Consider the following 17,851-nt stretch of genomic DNA (forward strand, 5'->3'; position numbering starts at 1 on the left):
ATTTTCCACTTTGAACAAAATTAAACATTCAGTGATGACAACTAGTATAATTATTTTCATTCACCTTACTTCCTTAAAATGTTATTAGTCAGCCACTGGTCTACAGCAAAGTTACTCTAGTAATCACAGTGTTATTACGCTAGTAAAGAGCAGAGCATAAATTTTACTTTAGTTTTCATTGTGTTTAGTTTTGTCTTTAGTTTTCAGTTGGCTTGCCTCTATTCATCACTCACTGGCCCCTTCAATCACCCTCCGTCTGTGTCGTCTGTCCTCTGCCTAGCTGTGTACTCTCCACCCCCATCCCCGCATGACCCCTTTCTCTCACTCTCCCTCTCTGTCCTCAGTCTGACCCTAATAAGTGTTATTGAGCTGAGGGTAACTTCCCCCTCTGGCCATGCCTGTGAAGCACCGTTGGAGTAAAGATCTTACCAATGAATGTGTAACATTCACTTGCTGCTGATACTTCCCATGTGTGTTGTCATGATGTGTGTCAGTTTCTGTTTTACGCTTTATTTTAAAATATTGCTTAATGTTGTGCAAGATTGCTTACATCTTAATTATGATGTACCTGGTGCTGTATATATCTAAAAGATAATATTTAACTTTAATATTGTACATTACCTTCTTCAAATTGCAAATCAAGCAGTCCTAGTTTGCGCCTCTGCTGCTTGTTTACCACATTCAAAAATATATATAATTTAGAAATTTGGGTGGTGTGTTTGTTATTTCTTTACCATAATAATTATTCATCTCTATTATTCTCATTAATCCCTTGCCTTTTCTCCCTAACACCCTTCCAGGGTCCACCAAAGATGGATTGCAAGTCTGATTCAAAGTCAGACACAAAAGCAGCTACCACCACATCTGAGAGACCACTTAACCTTCACCGCCCTCCACCAGACAGCAAAACGCATTCCTCTGGGAAGAAAGCGCCAGCTCCGCAACCCAACCCCCGGACATCTTCACCATCTCCGCCATTATCTTTAACGAAAGAACCCAGCCTTGAAGGTGTTAAGCCTCCTCAATGCACCTACAGCACAGACAGTCAAAGAGATAAGGACAAAGGTCTTCAGAGTTGGGGAGCGCCAACCGTCACTGAAAAATTAGCTCAACTAATAGCAACTTGTCCACCATCCAAGACCCCTAAGCCAGCCAAACCTGCAAAGATTGATCCCAGCCCTCCTCTTCCGAGCTCAGGCTTTATGGCCCCTACAGCCAAGCAACGAGACAGAGCTTTGGCCAATAGGAACACATATTCAAGAATGGTTCACCTTTCTCCTCCACCTCCTGTGTCAAGACCACCTGGTCGGCCATATGGGTCTAGAAGCAAAGACAGTATTTTAGAAAATTCAACCACCCTGACGCCGCTGAGGAACGAGGACTTGGATGGGACTGGGAAAGCTGCTGGCAGCAACGGAAACAACAGTATCAGCATGAGCAGCACCAACAGCAGTAGTCGCAGCAACAGCCCAGCATTCACCTATGGCAATAACCGCCTGACAGTCCTGTCAAATGAAAGCAACAGTGACAGCAGCAACAGTAGCATTTCTAAGCAACCGTTACACCCTGCTCACTCCTTACCCCATACCACGTCACCTTCATTGTGTCCAATTTCATCATCTTCATCATCATCGGTGGAGCAGAGGACGGTGAGTGCAGTGAGTCACCTGGGCTCCCCTGTTCCCTCACAAGGACACCATGCACGAGAGTCTCCTGCCCTCGCAGAAGAAAGCAGTGCAGGTGAGCGAGAGCAAGACAGGGACATCCCCAGAGACTTATCCAAGTGCCCCCCTTCAGCAGCAACTGGAAGGCCAGAAGGGAAAGAGAAAGGGGGAAGCAACCAGTCAGTACGAGTTGAGAGGGGAAAAAGTTCTAGTCCAAGTAAACGTAGTCCCAACCAGGATAGTAACCGACCCGGTTGGACTAGCAGTCCCACTGAGTCTATTAGACAAAGGACACCTTCCCCACTGGAGCCAGATGATGATGATGATGATGAGGATGATGATGATGATGATGATGATGATGATGAAGAAGAAGAAGAAAGCCCACAGACGCCTCTCAGAGATGACTCTCCTGATTCATCCTTAGACTCTCCAGCAGAGCAGGACAGCAAACCCCTTAAAAAGCGCAGGGGAAGAAAACCCCGCTGGACACGTGTTATGCTAAAGGCCCAAAGTCAGAGAAGCCCGGACAGTCTCTTCACTGAGAACAAAACCACCATGCCTTTATCTTCAAGCCTGGAAATTCCAACGCCACCAGTTAAAAGACCTGTAGGCAGGCCCCCAAATCCAAATAAGGTCAAACCAAATCCTGTGTCACAAAATTCAGTGTCACAGCTCTTCCCACCCCAGCCTAAAAAAAGAGGAAGGCCAAAGTCTAAAATGCCAAGGCTTGATGCACCGGCCCGTGGGAATCCCCCTAACAAGCTACAACCCTCTAAGGTCTTTTCATCTTTGTTGAAGTCCAAAGAAGAACAGGACCCACCTGTTCTTCACCCCGAGGTAGACTTAAACCCTCCTAAACCTATGCCTAGGAAACGTGGGCGCCCCAAGCGCCTTCCTCCTACTTTACCCCAGGAGGGTCAGCCTCCCACGTTGGCTCCAGAAGCAGGGGAAAGATTCCGCAACAAAGGAAATGGGCAGCTTATCATGAAAACTATTATTGGCAAAATCAATAAGATGAAAAGCGTTAAGCGGAAGCGTATTCTCAGTCAAATCCTTTTAGGCCCAAGGTCAGAAGACACCCCTAAAGGCACCACTAGTAGCATGGCTGCAACAGCAGAAGCTGCAACACAGTCGTTGTCATCCCTAGCTGCTTCTTTTGGAGGAAAACTAGGGCCTCAAATTAATGTCAGTAAAAAGGGCACAATATACATGGGTAAAAGGAGAGGCCGTAAACCAAAAGTGGCAACTAATGTCTCAGCTACAATGTCACCTTCAGAAACCTTTATATCTCCAAACACCACTTCCCCTCTTCATCCCCATCAGTCACAGTCCCATCAGCAGCACCAGCTCTCCTCAGAGGTTTTTTCCTCACCCTCCCTCTCACAGTTGAGTGGAGGCCACAGTCCCATCAGTGATGGTAGCTTTGTGGAGCCAGGCTCAGTGCACTTCGCAGGTCACTCTCACTATTCCAACTCCCATCATAGCCATAACACGTTTTCGCTTCCTCCTCCAACTTTTTCAGCTCCTAATCCTCGCAACCCAGTCATGGGCTCGATGTCATCGTCTGGTGTCCCAGTAGCCTCCCAGAAAAAGTCATCTTGCCGTGGATATCATCACCACCATCACCATTATAGGCAGCACTACCATTATCATAAGCTTTCCCCTCCCAGGCCACTCCATCCCACCTCCCCTGCCCCTCTGAGTGAGCTAAAAGAAGCCACGCCATCACCAGTGAGTGAGTCACACAGCGAGGAGACGGTGCCCAGTGACAGTGGTATAGGGACAGACAATAACAGCACCTCTGACCGTGGTGAGAAAGCTGGAGGAGCAGGTGGCTTGGGTGCAATTGGCATCCCACCTGGGATGGGTGGTGGATTATTAATGCCAGGGGTCATGGGTTCAGCTATGGGTCCAGGGATGGGCATTAACTCAAGGGGCAGGCGTCGACACAGCAATGTACTTATGGAACATCCTTCACCGTCTCCATCACCCCATGGGACAAGGTCATCGCCTGATCCCCGAAGACCTCACCCAGCAGCTCCCGCCACAACCTTAGTGGGACACAAGGAGAAACACAAGCACAAATGCAAACGCCGAAGCCATGGCTGCCCCGGCTATGACAAGCTAAAGAGGCAGAAGAGGAAACGCAAGAAGAAGTACTTACAGCTACGCTCCCGACGGCTCGACCCAGACTTCCTCGCTGAGCTGGACGAGATTGTTGTGCGACTAAGTGAAATACGCATAACTCACCGCACCACAGGGCACCGGCTCGGAAGCGGAATAGGCATAGCAGCGGGATCAAGTAGAGTGCCAGGGGTGGGTGGCAGGGCTGCTGGCGCTATAGGAGGCACAGGTGGCCCTCCTCCGCATCATTATGTTCACAGAGACCTCCTGCCTACAATCTTCAGGGTTAACTTTGGCAGCTTCTACTCTCATCCACCATACTCCTGTGACCCGTTGCACTATGTTCGTAAACCGGATATGAAGAAGAAACGTGGACGGCCTCCCAAACTGAGGGAGTCTATGTCTGAGGTTCCATTTGTACCTGGACTTGGATTCCCCCTTTCAAGTGGAGGCTTCTACCACCCCTCCTATGTTCCTTACTCATCAGGACCTCTGGGGTTGGGCTATTACAGAGGTTATCCTCCAGCAAGTGCGCTGTATCCCCACCCACACCACCAGTCACCCCATACGGCCCCATCACATCACACTCACCACTCACCGTCTTTCCCACCTCCCCCCACATCTTTCTTACATCATCACCACCCATCACATCTCCTGCTGAACCACTCAAAGTTTCACAAGAAAAAACACAAGCTGCTAAGGCAGGAGTACCTGGGAGCAGGACGGCCTCCTGTCCTATACCCACCCATGTCCTCTGAGCTCTCCTTCAACTGGCACCACAAACATAAACACAGACACAAACACAGAGAACGCTGTGCTGAGGATGACAGGGAGGAAGCAGCAAGAGGTGGATCAGGGAGCCGAGCTAGTGCAGGGATTTCTGACAGTGGAACATCTGGGAAAGGAGAGCGAGTTAGTGGTTTGGGAATGGCAGAGGCTTTACAGCGATGCCGCTTTGGACGAGACACCTCCAGCACCAGTGCCAGCAAGCAAGCTGCCACTACCTCTGCTAACTCCCCCTCTTCTTCCTCATCCTCATCTGCTGAAAGGTACAAGCGCAAAGAGAGCTCCATGTCCTGTCTCGGACCTTCAAGGCTTGCATTGGGCAACAGCTCAAAGGGCCACTCAGCTGAGTCCTGGTTCAGAATAGGCAACTCTGAAGCAGACTACTCAAAGCTGTCACGGAGTCAATTGGCTCCTGGCCAGGGTTCCTTCTCAGACGGACGGGCAGAAGACCCAGCGGGCTGCTCGGACAGTGAGGATGAGGAGCCTCTCACTCCCACAGAGGATGTAGAAACCCACGATTCTCCAAAGCGTACAAATCTGTTTGCTTCAGCAATCACCCGCACTTCACTGAAAGGAGGCAGGAGCAGAAAGACTGATGTAGTTACAGAGAGCTCCAGCTTCTCTCACATGGACCGGCCAATGAGGAAGGAACACTCAACATCAGCAGAGAGGAGAGAGATGGGTAAGGCACTTTTGGAATCTCTGTTGTTTGGGTTAGGAATAATTAAACAAAAAAAACTAAACAAAAAAACATTTTCAGCTTTAGTTGACATTTATAGTAAAGGAGAATTTCTGGTGGTGGTTTATTTTGCTTTTTTTTTCTTTATGTAGATCATAGGTGGTGATGGTGTATTTGGACGGCATTCCAATTAAATGTGCTCCTAGTGTACCCCATAGTAAAATTAATTTTATGGCAGAGCTTCAAAAAAAAAAAAAGTAAATGCAAAGTGGCAGGAAAACATAATTGCTTAATACCTTGCTTGAATAATCTTGGCATGTTTGTAGCATAGGTTATTAAAAACGTAATATTTTAAAGCAGCAGGGAGCAGTTTGCCTTCACCTCCTCTTGGATATTTCATCCATTAAATCCTTTATGATCTGTGCAGCTTTTCAAGCTTGTGTCTTTGATAACTTTTCTGTACAGAAAATCATTTGACCCAAATTAAATGTGACATTGTTAAAGGTTGCAGGAGTTAATTTTCCACCAAAATCATGCTTCCTAAAATAGTTCTGATGCAGTTGTATTGTGAATTCTGTGTCTAAATGTGATTGGCTGCTGTTTGATGGGCTTTATAGTTTTGGACAGCTCTGGCAAAACTGGCACAGTGTCCAATCATTTAGATCCGGCACTAACTCCTTTATGTAGGCAGCTGTTGCCATATGGCACAGCAAGTGGAGTCTCAAATCCATACCTCACAGCAGCACTGGAAAATTAACAATTCTCCAGCGTTAGGAAGAAAAAAAATACTAAGCTGGATGGGTCATTTATTTTAGTGAACAAGCCCACTTTAAAGACACAATAACATCTTGTGTGCATACGCTCTAACATTTGGTAGCTCTTAGTAGTGGTTACCAGCATGGCAAAAAAAAGCATACATAATTGCTTAAACTAGCTCCTTTGTGTGTGTGGTTAGCCACAGTTATAGATATAGCATTTCTGCCAGGGCTCATCTTGCTAGAAGGGTGGAGTATTTTGTTAACGTGCTATACTTAGTAGTCTTTTCCCTCAAAAGCTCAGAATGTGGGGCCTAGTCCTATCCATCGGTACACCCAGCACCTGGGCTGGTTTAATGTTGCTGATGTAAGACACAGTGCCGTGGTAGAGATCTCGCTTCATCTGCGAGGCTCTTAACGAGCTGTAACGTGTGTATGAGTACTGGTAGGCTGACTGTATGTGAGTATTATCTAATGTTTATGCGTGTGTCTATGAGTAATATGGGAAGCCGAAAGGTCCTTGTTGAGGCAGCATGATGCAGTTCAAACCAAGCCAGGGTAATCCTGGATTAGAGCTCAGGAGATGGGGTCACCCAGCGGTCACAGACAGAACTGTGAAGGTAGGGGAGGCCAAGGGTGGGGACTGGGTTGCCACACAACGCAAGTGGGGAATGACAGAAGTTGACAAATATACAATGACAGGGTAGTGGGTGTAGAGATAGTGACGTGTAGCAAAAAGAGTGTAAGGGATGTTTTGGAAAAGGACGTGTGAATAGATGTGAAAGAGGTTTCCGTTGAGATGGGCAGATTCAAAGAGTGTCACAGCACCTTGGACTGTTAAAAATATGGTTCAGTGATTGGCTAATTAACTGATCATCGCACTCTGACCTTATATTACAGGGTGATATGCGGTCTGCTGTGTGTCAGTTCAGTACTGTCTCTAGTAAAGGAGGAGGATGTTGTACTTTCAGGTGCTTCCTTATTTCCTTATTGTGGTCACCACAGCAGATGGATCTGCATGTTTGATTTGGCACACATTTTATGCTAATTGTCCTTATTTAAAAAACCCTACCATGAAGTAAAGAGGGTTTAATCTAAATGCATACACAATGTGTCTAATGATTCATTCAGACTTGTACAGTTGCCAGCAACTTCTATCCACTTAAGTGTATGAATTGTTATATTATTATTTTGGCATTTCTTTTGAAAGTCATATTTCAGCCAAAATAAACCATTTGTATGGGTGACCAAAAAATGAAAGGATTTTGAGTTAGGAGTAAGAATAATGCTTCTTTTTGTCAAGTAAAAAGACATATTAAATGCATTAAATGAAACTGTGTAAAGTTTGATGGTGTAGACATTCTTAAAACATTAGGGTCTGTCTGAAATGAAAAAAATAAAAACAACTTAGAAATATGGTTTCCTAAGGTCAGACCAGGGAAGGAAGTATTCTAAGAAGATGCAGGAGATCAATATTAATGAGGGGAAAAATAGCAGCACAGTTTCTTTAGCCTCTCACTTTCTATTTCCATACCATTCCAAAACCCGTATTTTCTTATTTTTTAGCCATTCTGCTATTACTTAATTATGGGATTTGGGTCATTTGTCTTGTTTCATCACCCAGAGTGTCTTCTAAGGTTCAGGGCATGGACTGCTTCCCTGACATTGTCTCGTAAAATTCACTCATTTTTAATTCATTGTCCTTTAAAGGATTGCAAAGCAGTCCCAGACTATGATACCTCCTCCCCCATGCTTCAAGGCTGGTTGAAGTTTTGTTGTTAGTGTACAGTGTCCTTTAAACATTTTTTTTTCTTCATCTGTGTAAAGAATATTGTTGGAAGTGTTGGAATACATCTAGGGGATGATTTACACACTTTAGAGGTGCTGCAGTTTTTTTTTTTTATGTACTTGTTTTTGTTTTCTTATAGAAGAAATATGACCAAAGAGCAAGTTGTGCTGATTTCAGCAGTTTTTCTGCATTTTAGCAGAGTTTTTCTGCTACTCTTGGATTAACAAAAATCAAAAAGGAATGAAGTGTGATTAGAAGCATGTATGAGAATAGAAAAGGACCTAAAGGAACAAGAGAAGACATGCATAAGCATAGTATCACTGTTTCCTGAGTGCTGACGTGTTAACTGTCCTGTTGCTACTTAGCATTTTTAAGATTCATTTAGACCATTCATTTTCTGTTTCTCTCCTCAGGGTCATCAGGTATCCAGACAAGGGGTGTTACACTCCCAACCTCGGAAGAACCTGAAGGATCCCTGCACCACCGCCAACAGCACCATCATCAGTCTTCTCTGTTTCACTCCCACAGCTCAACCTCCTCATCCTGCCTCTCTCCCTCTCAGGAGTGTTGCCTGGATGTCTCACTGTCTCACAACTCCCATCGCGTACAGCCCTCCAAATACAGTCTGCACCATGTCAACAAAATCCTGCGTGCCAAGAAGCTGCAGAGACAGGCCCGTACAGGAAACAACATGGTAAAGAAGAGGGGGCCTGGACGTCCTAGGAAACACCCGTTACCCTCCCCACCACCGTCCCCTCCACCTGTGGTAGAGTTGAATCAAGTCCGGCACCGGGAGAAAGGGGTGGAACGGTTAGCAGAGGGAAGAGGGTGGGAGGGTGATACTGTGACTGATGCTATTGAGTCGGTAGTCCAGGGGCAACGCAGAAAAGGTCAGAAACGAAAGCACTGGGAGAGAGAAGGGGATGAGGAAGAGGAGGAGGATGTGGAAGAGGACAGGGAGGCTGAAGACATGGAGGGACACTTGCCTGAAAGAGAGGAAAACCTAGGGAGCCTTGTGGCAAGGTCCAGACCTGGGACAGGAAGGAGCTGGCTTACCCAAGATGAGCTACAGAGCCTTCATGGGTAAGCAAATTATAATACACTATTGCATATTCAACAAGACTGGACTTGAGAGACTCTTCTCTATGACAGTGAGTACTAATATTAGGATTCAGTGGTGGTATGTATAACATTTATTAAGTCCAGTTGTCACTAGAAACCAAGTCATGTTTCTATCTTTAGCTCAGTGGAAACCAAGCCAGATGGCCACTGCTCATCAGAGGGCCCAGGCCCTGTCTCCAGGGAACAAGCTCCACCTATGCCCATAGCCACCCAGCGAGAGAAAAGACCAGCACGACCTCCGAAGAAGAAGTTCCAGAAAGCGGGGTTATATTCTGATGTGTACAAAACTGAAGAGTGAGTCTTAGGGGCGTGGAGATCCAAATCCTCTCCCTACTAATCCTTAATTCAGACAGCAACACTTCATAGTGTCATACAGTTTTTCTGCACAGCCAGTGAAATGCCTTCACATTTTTCTTTTCCTCTTCTACAGCCCCCGTAGTCAGTTTCTGCAGCTGAAGAAAGAGAAGCTAGAGTATATACCCGGGGAACATGAGTATGGATTGTTTCCTGCTCCAATACATGTTGGTGAGTTTTAAAATTAATTAGTTGAGATTTTTGCTATTGATTTATTTTATGATCATCAAAAAAAAGAATTTAACAAGCAACTGAGGAGTTTTTAAACACTAAAAACCAAGTTATTTATTTATAGTGTAGTCATTTAATCATTTACCTAACAAGTAAACGATAGAAAAGAGACAAATTGGGGAATATGGGAACAGCTGAAAGTAGATTTAATTATTTATTTAGTTGAAGTTTTGAGCACATTTCTTAAATTTCTTTATGCAGAAGTCAGTCGTTGGCAGGTTTCACAAATTTGAATTTCTCAGTTAGCTGTATGACTTGCCAAGGGAGGGAAAGTAAAACCTAGAAAACCTCATTTTGCTTCAGTCCGTGTCCAAGATTCAAACGGCTCTAGTAAATTATCCAGATAAACCTGTTTCTTGGAACAGGACTCTCCTCTGTTTATCACAGGCCTGTGTTTTCAGCTATGATAAGATGAAGCATAAATACAACGGACTGATTTTTCTCTCTTCCCAAATCCCCCCCCACCCAGGAAAGTACCTGAGACAGAAACGCATTGACTTCCAGTTGCCTTACGACATCCTATGGTTGTGGAAACATGATCAGGTGATCAATCTTTCTGAGGTTCTTTTTGTTTGGTATTTTTGTTTCGACCACTTTTGCATTTACCGCTCTATTTCTTCCTTTCAGCTACACAAGAGGCCTGATGTCCCCCTTTATAAAAAAATAAGATCAAGTGAGTGAAAGGATTTTTTTTTTTTTAATTTCAATTTTTTTTTATATAATTTGTAGCTTTGTTAAACTCAGGTGTTTCCCTATAAATATATAAGATAAGGATATTTGCTTCACTGGTTACAGAAACAGGAATTAAAGATGTGTGTCTACAGTTCAACTTTGTGTGTCAAACACTGTAAGAATGATATGGTAATACTCTGTTTTATGTTTTATAGATGTTTATGTGGATGTGAAGCCTCTCTCTGGTTATGAAACAACTACATGCAACTGTAGACTTCCCGAAGACTCAACTGAAAAAGGCTGCATGGATGAATGCTTGAATAGGTAAAGATACACCATCATAATTGGCTGTTTTCAACAAGTCTCATGTTACTTTTCAGTATTCAGATGAAGCCATGTGCTTGTATAGAAATGTTATTTTACATCGCTTTGTTTTAGGAATTAAGTGATTTTGAATAGAGGGCAAAACATGGTGTCAAGACAGGAATGCCAGCCATTGCACTCCATCTCCATCTTCAGGCTGTCTTTCTCTCCAGTCAAACCTATCTCCATAGGAAGGGGATTTTTATTTTTTTTTATTGTTTGTAACCAGTATATCCTCTTCAATCTGACATCTTAAGTGTTGCAAACCTATTGAGTTTTTAGCATGCAGCAGAGCAAAGTAAAAACAGTAATGTGCTTCAGATGTTGTACAGAAACCATGCCTCAGGGGTGCTGAAAACAAGCAAGCACTGGCTGTTGAAAATATCCCTGTGGCACTGCAGCAGTTGACAGCGTTTTGTAACAGCTTGGCAAAGGTGTTAGTTTCTTCCATGGTTCTGATTGGATAGGACATTTTACAGTTGAGAATGAGTGGACTGATTCAGAGGTCTGGAGTTTTGGGGATGGGGGGGTTGTCATGGTAATCAAGAAGCTTCTCGGATGACAGGTAATAACATCTTCAAGAAACTTACATAAGTCCAGTTGCTTTTCTTTCCAAGCTCCAATAATGGCAGCCTTATTTTATAATTTTTAAAAAAAATTATTTTTCACAGGATGAGCTTGGCTGAGTGTTCTCCCAGCACGTGTCCATGTGGAGATCATTGTGACAACCAGCATATCCAGAGACACGAGTGGGTCCAGTGTCTGGAGCGTTTCCGCACTGAGGGCAAAGGGTGGGGCATCCGCACCAAGGAGTCTCTCCGCTCAGGACAGTTCATCATTGAGTATTTGGGTGAAGTTGTTAGCGAACAGGAGTTCAGGTGAGATGGACATCTTCATTGCTATACAATGAAACTAGTGTTAGATGATGTATATTTCTTTCTCTTATCTTCAACACATTCCTACCTTCCATGTTTTAGGAGTCGCATGATGGAACAGTACTTCTCCCACAGTGGCCACTACTGCCTGAACCTGGATAGTGGCATGGTGATTGATAGCTACAGAATGGGCAATGAGGCGCGTTTCATAAACCACAGCTGTGAACCTAACTGTCAGATGCAGAAGTGGTGAGTGTCACAGCAGCCTTGAACTGTTTCCCTGCTAATGCCCTTGTGGTGCTTTTGGGTGCTTACCAAAGAACAGATTTGGCTAAGCCTTTTTGGCTCTGAGCACGAGCAGTTGCCACAAGTTGTTAGGGATGGGATAGAGGCCTGGTGTGAACCACATTTGGTTTACAGATATAGAGTACTGCTTTTATACTCACTATGTGTCTATAATAGTCCAAATCGGTATAGGTTACCATGTGAGGCAGATATTGTCAGGTCGATTTAGTCACAGGGGATATTAGGGCACAGTGTTAAACAAGTGATGCTGTTCGATGTGACAGCAGTGTCACAGGAGCTCATTGCAAAGTCTTCTAGCTTGATACTTCAGTATTTCGGTGGCTTTCTTGAAAGTCGGGGCATGTTAAAATAGACCAGCCTATTACCTAAATAGGCTGTCTGTGTGTTATTAAAATGGTCTTCTCTGCAACCGACTATAGCTATAACACACTAGGAATGGCCCAAAAGATGGTACCGTGGAATTTAGACAACTGGAGACAAGGCCAGCTACATAAAGTCCAGCCACGACCAGGGGTTATAGTAGGGTAACAGTGCAGTATAATGATGTTGCAGCTCAAAATAATGTTTATTTATTGTGTGCCTCGCTTGGTGCAGCCCCTCTGTCTGAAATGAGCTATTTAACTCTTTTCTCATTAAAGCCACTCTACCTTTAAGACCATTTGATTGCTGCTACTGGCAAACAAAAAAGGTTGGAGCAGCAGGTTTGGAGAACAGGATATCCATCCTCACAAAAATATCAGTAACTAAGCATTTAATGCTGTCTGAAGCCTGTTATTACCTCCGCAAACACAGAACTCATTATTTGAAAATGTGCCATGTGGAATATGTGCAGGCACCATAGTAACAGTATGTAATAAATAACGCAGAAATTGGGGAAAAGCCTATTATATTCATGCAGCTGTACAGTTAAACCAGTTGAACAGACCTTGATAAGTAGTCACAGTGAATGCTAGGCAGTATTTGTTGCCTCTCTCTAAAAGACACACGTGTTGCAGGTGCACCGCTCTGTAAATGAGAAGGCTCTACCTTGAAACCCCAACCTTATTAATGTGGTTGTGGTAATCTGATGAGATCACCTCACTCCTTTTCTTCCAGTGTTCAGAGACCTTAATGGCTTAAAGCCCTTACACCTGCCAAAACAATTCTCTTTTTTTCCTGAGGGCTTGTTCTCGCAGCATGTTTAAATCCACAGCTCATGGAGACCTGGCTGAGCAGGCCTCCCTTTGCCTCGCTTTTCTAAGTGAAACCTGCTTAGTTTATCTTTAGTTCTTTTAGTGAACGTGCCAACTCCGTTAGAGGATTTGATTGTTGAAAGCTAATGACGACATAGAGTTTACTATCACGTTGTACCCTCTGCCCTCCAACGTAGACCAGTTCACAATCTAGGACACAGGTCTGCAGGTGCCTGCGTGCACTCCTGAAATAAAAGACTCTACAAGGATGGAGGATTTTCAGCACACAGCCTGACGAGTCATCCGTCTTGTCACAGAAGAGAGATTACATGCAGCCGGGCCTTAGATACAGCTGTAGTGGCTGAAGACAATGCGCTGAATCAGCTTTTTACCCCTATATAAGGAATAAATTATCAAGCGGCTGGCAAGCAGAATGGTGTGTTTTATTCTTACAAGAATAGTGAAAAGCTGGAGCGCTGCTTCATTTGGAGAGAGGAAGAAAGGCATTACTTGTTGAACATTTGTCACAATGACTATTCCCTTTTTGTCCCAATTTTAAAACTGGGTTTGATGTAATTGACTAATATTACATTTTAACTTAAAATGAAAGCTTTGCTTCAGGGAGAAATTTGTGTTTGTACATCCTTGTGTAAAAGGGATATAATATGTTTTGGATGTAGTTAGTGATTTTTTTTTTTATCCCTAGCCTAGAACTATACCCCTTGAAAAAGTGAATCTTTTCATGTGATCAAGTCAAAATGTTCACTATTAACCTGAAAAATACACATTTGGGTATAATTATATAATGAACTGAAATCATATACCTGTTACCTAACCTTTTGGAAAGTGTGATTCAGTACTTAGTACCATTTCCTCACAGCAACAAATGTTCTGGATTTGGATCTCTTGGTTGATGGAAGCATCTAAGTGTGGTTTGCACTTGGACTTTGTGATTTTCCCTCAGTTGTATGTGTTAAAGCACTTATGTTGCAAAGAATGGAGTGACCTATGAATATCATTAACTGTATATAAAAGGTGGACTGTTTTGAATACCTCCATTCTGTTTCTTCTGAGCCAGAGCAGACTAGAACTGGTGATGGTGGCGTGCTAAACCTTAAGCTGAAACTAGCAAGCTTGACTCATGAGATTTGTAAAATTGTAAAATGATTTTAGCCAAAGAGCTACTGTCCCTGATGACATTTCTTAATTTGAAGTGTGAATACATTGCAACAAAGTGCCAGCAGCAAAAACTGCACCATGCTGTAAATTTAGCAATATAGCATGGGAGTCTATGGAGATTGGTTTGCTTTTGGATTCAGCCTCAAGAGTCCACGAGAGGAACTGTCCTGAGGCTGCAAGCTGCTGGTCAGTGAAACCACAAAAACACTGCAAATAGAAGTTCATGTAGTATCCTTCTAGTTGTTGTACAGGCCCTTTTGGGACAGTTGTTACTACAGTAAGCTCAGATTTTGAAATGGAATCACCGAACTGCTATTTTATAAAAGCTGTTCCAGAGCCTGTGGGCAGGTTAAAACTTACCATGCTTCTTTGCTTCCTTTCAAAGCGGAGAATATCTCCTTAAGTATTAAAAATCTCATAAAAGCTTCACTCATTGTAATATACTCATTTCTTGCAGGTCAGTGAACGGGGTGTACAGAATAGGTCTCTTTGCTCTCAGAGACATCAGCAGCGGGACTGAGCTCACCTACGACTACAACTTCCGTTCCTTCAATACAGAAGAGCAGGTGAAGCACTAGGAACAGTTTTGGAAGAACGCTTATTTTCAGACGTTCTGTTGCACCTGTGCATATTTCTCACATACTGTACTGCACTTTTCTCTGCAGCAAGTTTGCAAATGTGGCTCAGAGGGCTGCCGGGGCATCATCGGAGGGAAGAGCCAGCGTATTAATGGGTTGCCTGGGAAATCAGGAGGGACTCGGCGGCTCGGTCGACTCAAGGAGAAGAGGAAGTCCAAACACCAGCTCAAGAAACGAGTGAGTGATGCATATAGATGGAAGTGGTGAGAGTTTGCGGTAGGATCAGGTCACTTGTAATTAAGACTGGATAATGGCTTTTTTTTTTTTTTCCTATTACACAGAAAAGGATTCCCTTGCAGCTTAATATCTTGTGTTAAAAAATTTTAATGAGGGAAAACTAACATTTTAACTGAATAGAAATCTAACTGTCCTGGTAGATTTCAGGTGCAGCATCTATGTAGGGCACAAATCTTTCTTTGTCTCAGAGGTGCTCTTAGTGGGCCACGGGATTTCTAAAAAAAGTAACTCAGAGTACCTTAAAGGGTATAGTTTTGCATTAGTGACCTAAAATGTTTTCTGAACTTGCATGAAATCAGGAGTAACCTGCAAGTTATAGTGGGTTCCTCATTAATCATAATGGCAGTTCAATCCCCAACCCTCATTTAATCCCTCTGTGGCTCCTAAAGACTGAAGAGCACCTTGAATGGTGTTGTCACCGATGTGTGTGAATGAGAAACTGTTTAAGATGAGAAGACAGGGATTGTTTAATGGGACTTTTGTTATCTTCAGGAGGAAGAGTCAAGTGACAGCAGCAAGTTTTACCCTCATCTGATGAAGCCCATGTCCAACAGAGAGAGGTAAAAACATAAACGGACACACAAGATAAGAAGAGGAAGCATAACTCTAGTGGGCCAACTGATAAATTGTGTTTGGGTTCCCACGCATCCTTAAAAGTATAAATCTGACCTGTAGGCTTGTGAGAGGTTTTATATTTTAAGGTGGTAATACTAGTATCAATGAAATATGTTTCTTTATCTGTGAGTGCAATGACCTTTTAAATTTCTGCATTTTTGCTGAAAAAAATGGTAACAATGAGAATTTAAGCAGTTGAGCCCACTTTTTCCACTGCTTGTTGATGATCAGTCAGGAGACAAAATGTTTCTCCCACTGAAAATGCAACATCCAGATGAGCAGAATTAACTTTCTGGGATTTCCTTACCTGATAATTGAGCATGCGTCAAGTCAACCACCCACACAGTTTCCAAAGTGATTTCCTGTTTCAGTCACATGAATCAAGCAGGGATAAAATAGCAGAAACTTTTTCTTTTTTTTTTTTTAAAAAGCCATCACCAGTGATAGACATAATCACAATTCCTTTAAGACTTGTACACAGGAATCTGCTTGAACCCCTCATTCATATGCACCTGGGAAGCCAGTGACACATTTTTATTAAATTTCTTTTTCCATTGCACTTAATGCTTGCTTCTCCATTCTAATAGAGTGGTTTATTAATACACAAGACATATATATGTCATTTAAAAGTAAAAACTTCTCAACTCATGAGGTGTGAGTTGATGGTAACACATTTAAACGGTCTCCTTTGATTTCCAGAAACTTTGTGTTGAAGCATCGAGTTTTTCTCTTGAGGAACTGGGAGAAGATGAGGGAGAAACAGGAGCTGCTGAAAAGAGAGGGCGAGAGAGAGAGGGATGCCAGCAGCCTGTCCATGTATACGCGCTGGGGAGGAGTCATCCGTGATGATGGCAACATCAAGTCAGGTACAAGCTTAAGAAATTCAGTTGCAAGTAATTTAAGCTATGTAAAGAATAGTGTACGATAAAGGGGACACGGACATTTATTTTTGAAATGTAGACAAATTTCAGAGACTGTAAATATGCAGATGTTTTAGACGTTAATGCTGAATGGTCATATCTTGTGTCCAGACGTGTTCCTGACGCAGTTCTCAGCCCTGCAGACGTCACGGTCGGTACGCACACGAAGGCTAGCTGCAGCCGAGGAAAACACAGAAGTAACACGCACCGCTCGCCTTGCTCACATCTTCAAGGAGATTTGTGACATGATAACCAGCTACAAGGGTAAGTGACCCCGGTCACGCTGATATTCTCATTAGTATGACCTCTAGCCTGATCTGGGGTCTGATCAGGCTTCTTGAAGGAATCTTTCAGTGCCTCGGTGTAGCTGTCCACTGTTTACTGAATGATAAGAATCTGTGATTGAAAAATGATGACAGGAATGTTATTATTTTCTTTTAATCTCAGACTCCGCTGGTCAGACACTTGCTGCCCCGCTGGTGAACCTCCCATCTCGAAAGAGGTAAGAGTGTAAACCTGCATATCGACAAGCTGTTTCATGTTTACCAAACAGCGCCTACTTATATTATCTGGTCTATCTGTGTACAGCACCCACGTAGTGTAACAGTTTTATCTCTCGCCACACACAATCGTGACAGCCTGTGTGTTGATGCTTGTCCAGTATTGATAGTAATCAGCTGGTGTCAAAACAATAGCAGCTTATTCTTTTTCTTCAGCTACATGGTAAAAAAAAAAGCTGTTATAATCTGGGATTTGTTGCCCTGTATGCTCATAGAAATTTGAGTTTTGGTTGAATCTGATTTAATAAGTTTTGAACTGAATGTTCTCCTTCCCTTTTTTTGTCCTCCCACCCACCTCTGCTACTGACAAACCAAATTTGGAGCCTAATTCTTTTATCTTTGTGCACCATCAGGAACAGCCAGTACTATGAGAAGGTGTCTGACCCGCTGGACCTGAGCACCATTGAGAAGCAAATCCTCACGGGCCATTATAAGACGGTTGAAGCATTTGACACAGACATGCTCAAAGTATTTCGCAATGCTGAGGTAGGCAAAGGACCAGTTCACATGTTTGTAGTAGAAGAAATTAGGATTTTATCTATTAGTAATGATCAGAAGCTGTTCAAGTAAAGCAGCTAAACTGAGGAACTCAGATCTCTGTGATGCATTCCTTAGTTTGCATTTTTAGAGCCATAAAAAAAGAGGTAGATTAATCCAATGAGGATTTTAAAAAATGCGGGTAGAAATTGAGGTACACTCACTAGCCACTCAATGTAACCATGCCTAGATGACCTGAATATTTTTATTTAGAAACTCAGTGAAATGTAAATACCAGCATATTAGTTTGTTCTATCATCTCTGCTCTCTCTT

At 43.3% G+C, this 17,851-nt stretch overlaps 1 protein-coding gene across 2 annotated transcripts in view; it reads left to right on the forward strand.

Moving 5' to 3' along the window:
• The window catches only part of ash1l (ash1 (absent, small, or homeotic)-like (Drosophila)), a 31,325-nt gene that overhangs the window by 5,418 nt on the left and 8,056 nt on the right, over positions 1-17,851 (forward strand). For both annotated transcript variants that reach the window (XR_005694456.1, XM_040021404.1), the window contains exons 4-19: positions 801-5,256; positions 8,211-8,880; positions 9,040-9,213; positions 9,350-9,444; positions 9,974-10,047; positions 10,132-10,177; positions 10,392-10,500; positions 11,211-11,417; positions 11,517-11,663; positions 14,529-14,637; positions 14,737-14,886; positions 15,439-15,506; positions 16,261-16,427; positions 16,593-16,745; positions 16,929-16,983; positions 17,395-17,527. Coding sequence is in view for 1 of the 2 variants with exons in the window: in XM_040021404.1 (XP_039877338.1) it covers positions 801-5,256; positions 8,211-8,880; positions 9,040-9,213; positions 9,350-9,444; positions 9,974-10,047; positions 10,132-10,177; positions 10,392-10,500; positions 11,211-11,417; positions 11,517-11,663; positions 14,529-14,637; positions 14,737-14,886; positions 15,439-15,506; positions 16,261-16,427; positions 16,593-16,745; positions 16,929-16,983; positions 17,395-17,527 (6,813 nt within the window). In the remaining variant the exon portion in view is untranslated. The remainder of the gene's footprint in view (positions 1-800; positions 5,257-8,210; positions 8,881-9,039; positions 9,214-9,349; positions 9,445-9,973; positions 10,048-10,131; positions 10,178-10,391; positions 10,501-11,210; positions 11,418-11,516; positions 11,664-14,528; positions 14,638-14,736; positions 14,887-15,438; positions 15,507-16,260; positions 16,428-16,592; positions 16,746-16,928; positions 16,984-17,394; positions 17,528-17,851) is intronic.

The sequence above is a fragment of the Simochromis diagramma genome, unplaced genomic scaffold, assembly GCF_900408965.1.
Source record: "Simochromis diagramma unplaced genomic scaffold, fSimDia1.1 OVJJ01000753.1, whole genome shotgun sequence".
Classification (NCBI taxonomy): Eukaryota; Metazoa; Chordata; class Actinopteri; order Cichliformes; family Cichlidae; genus Simochromis; species Simochromis diagramma.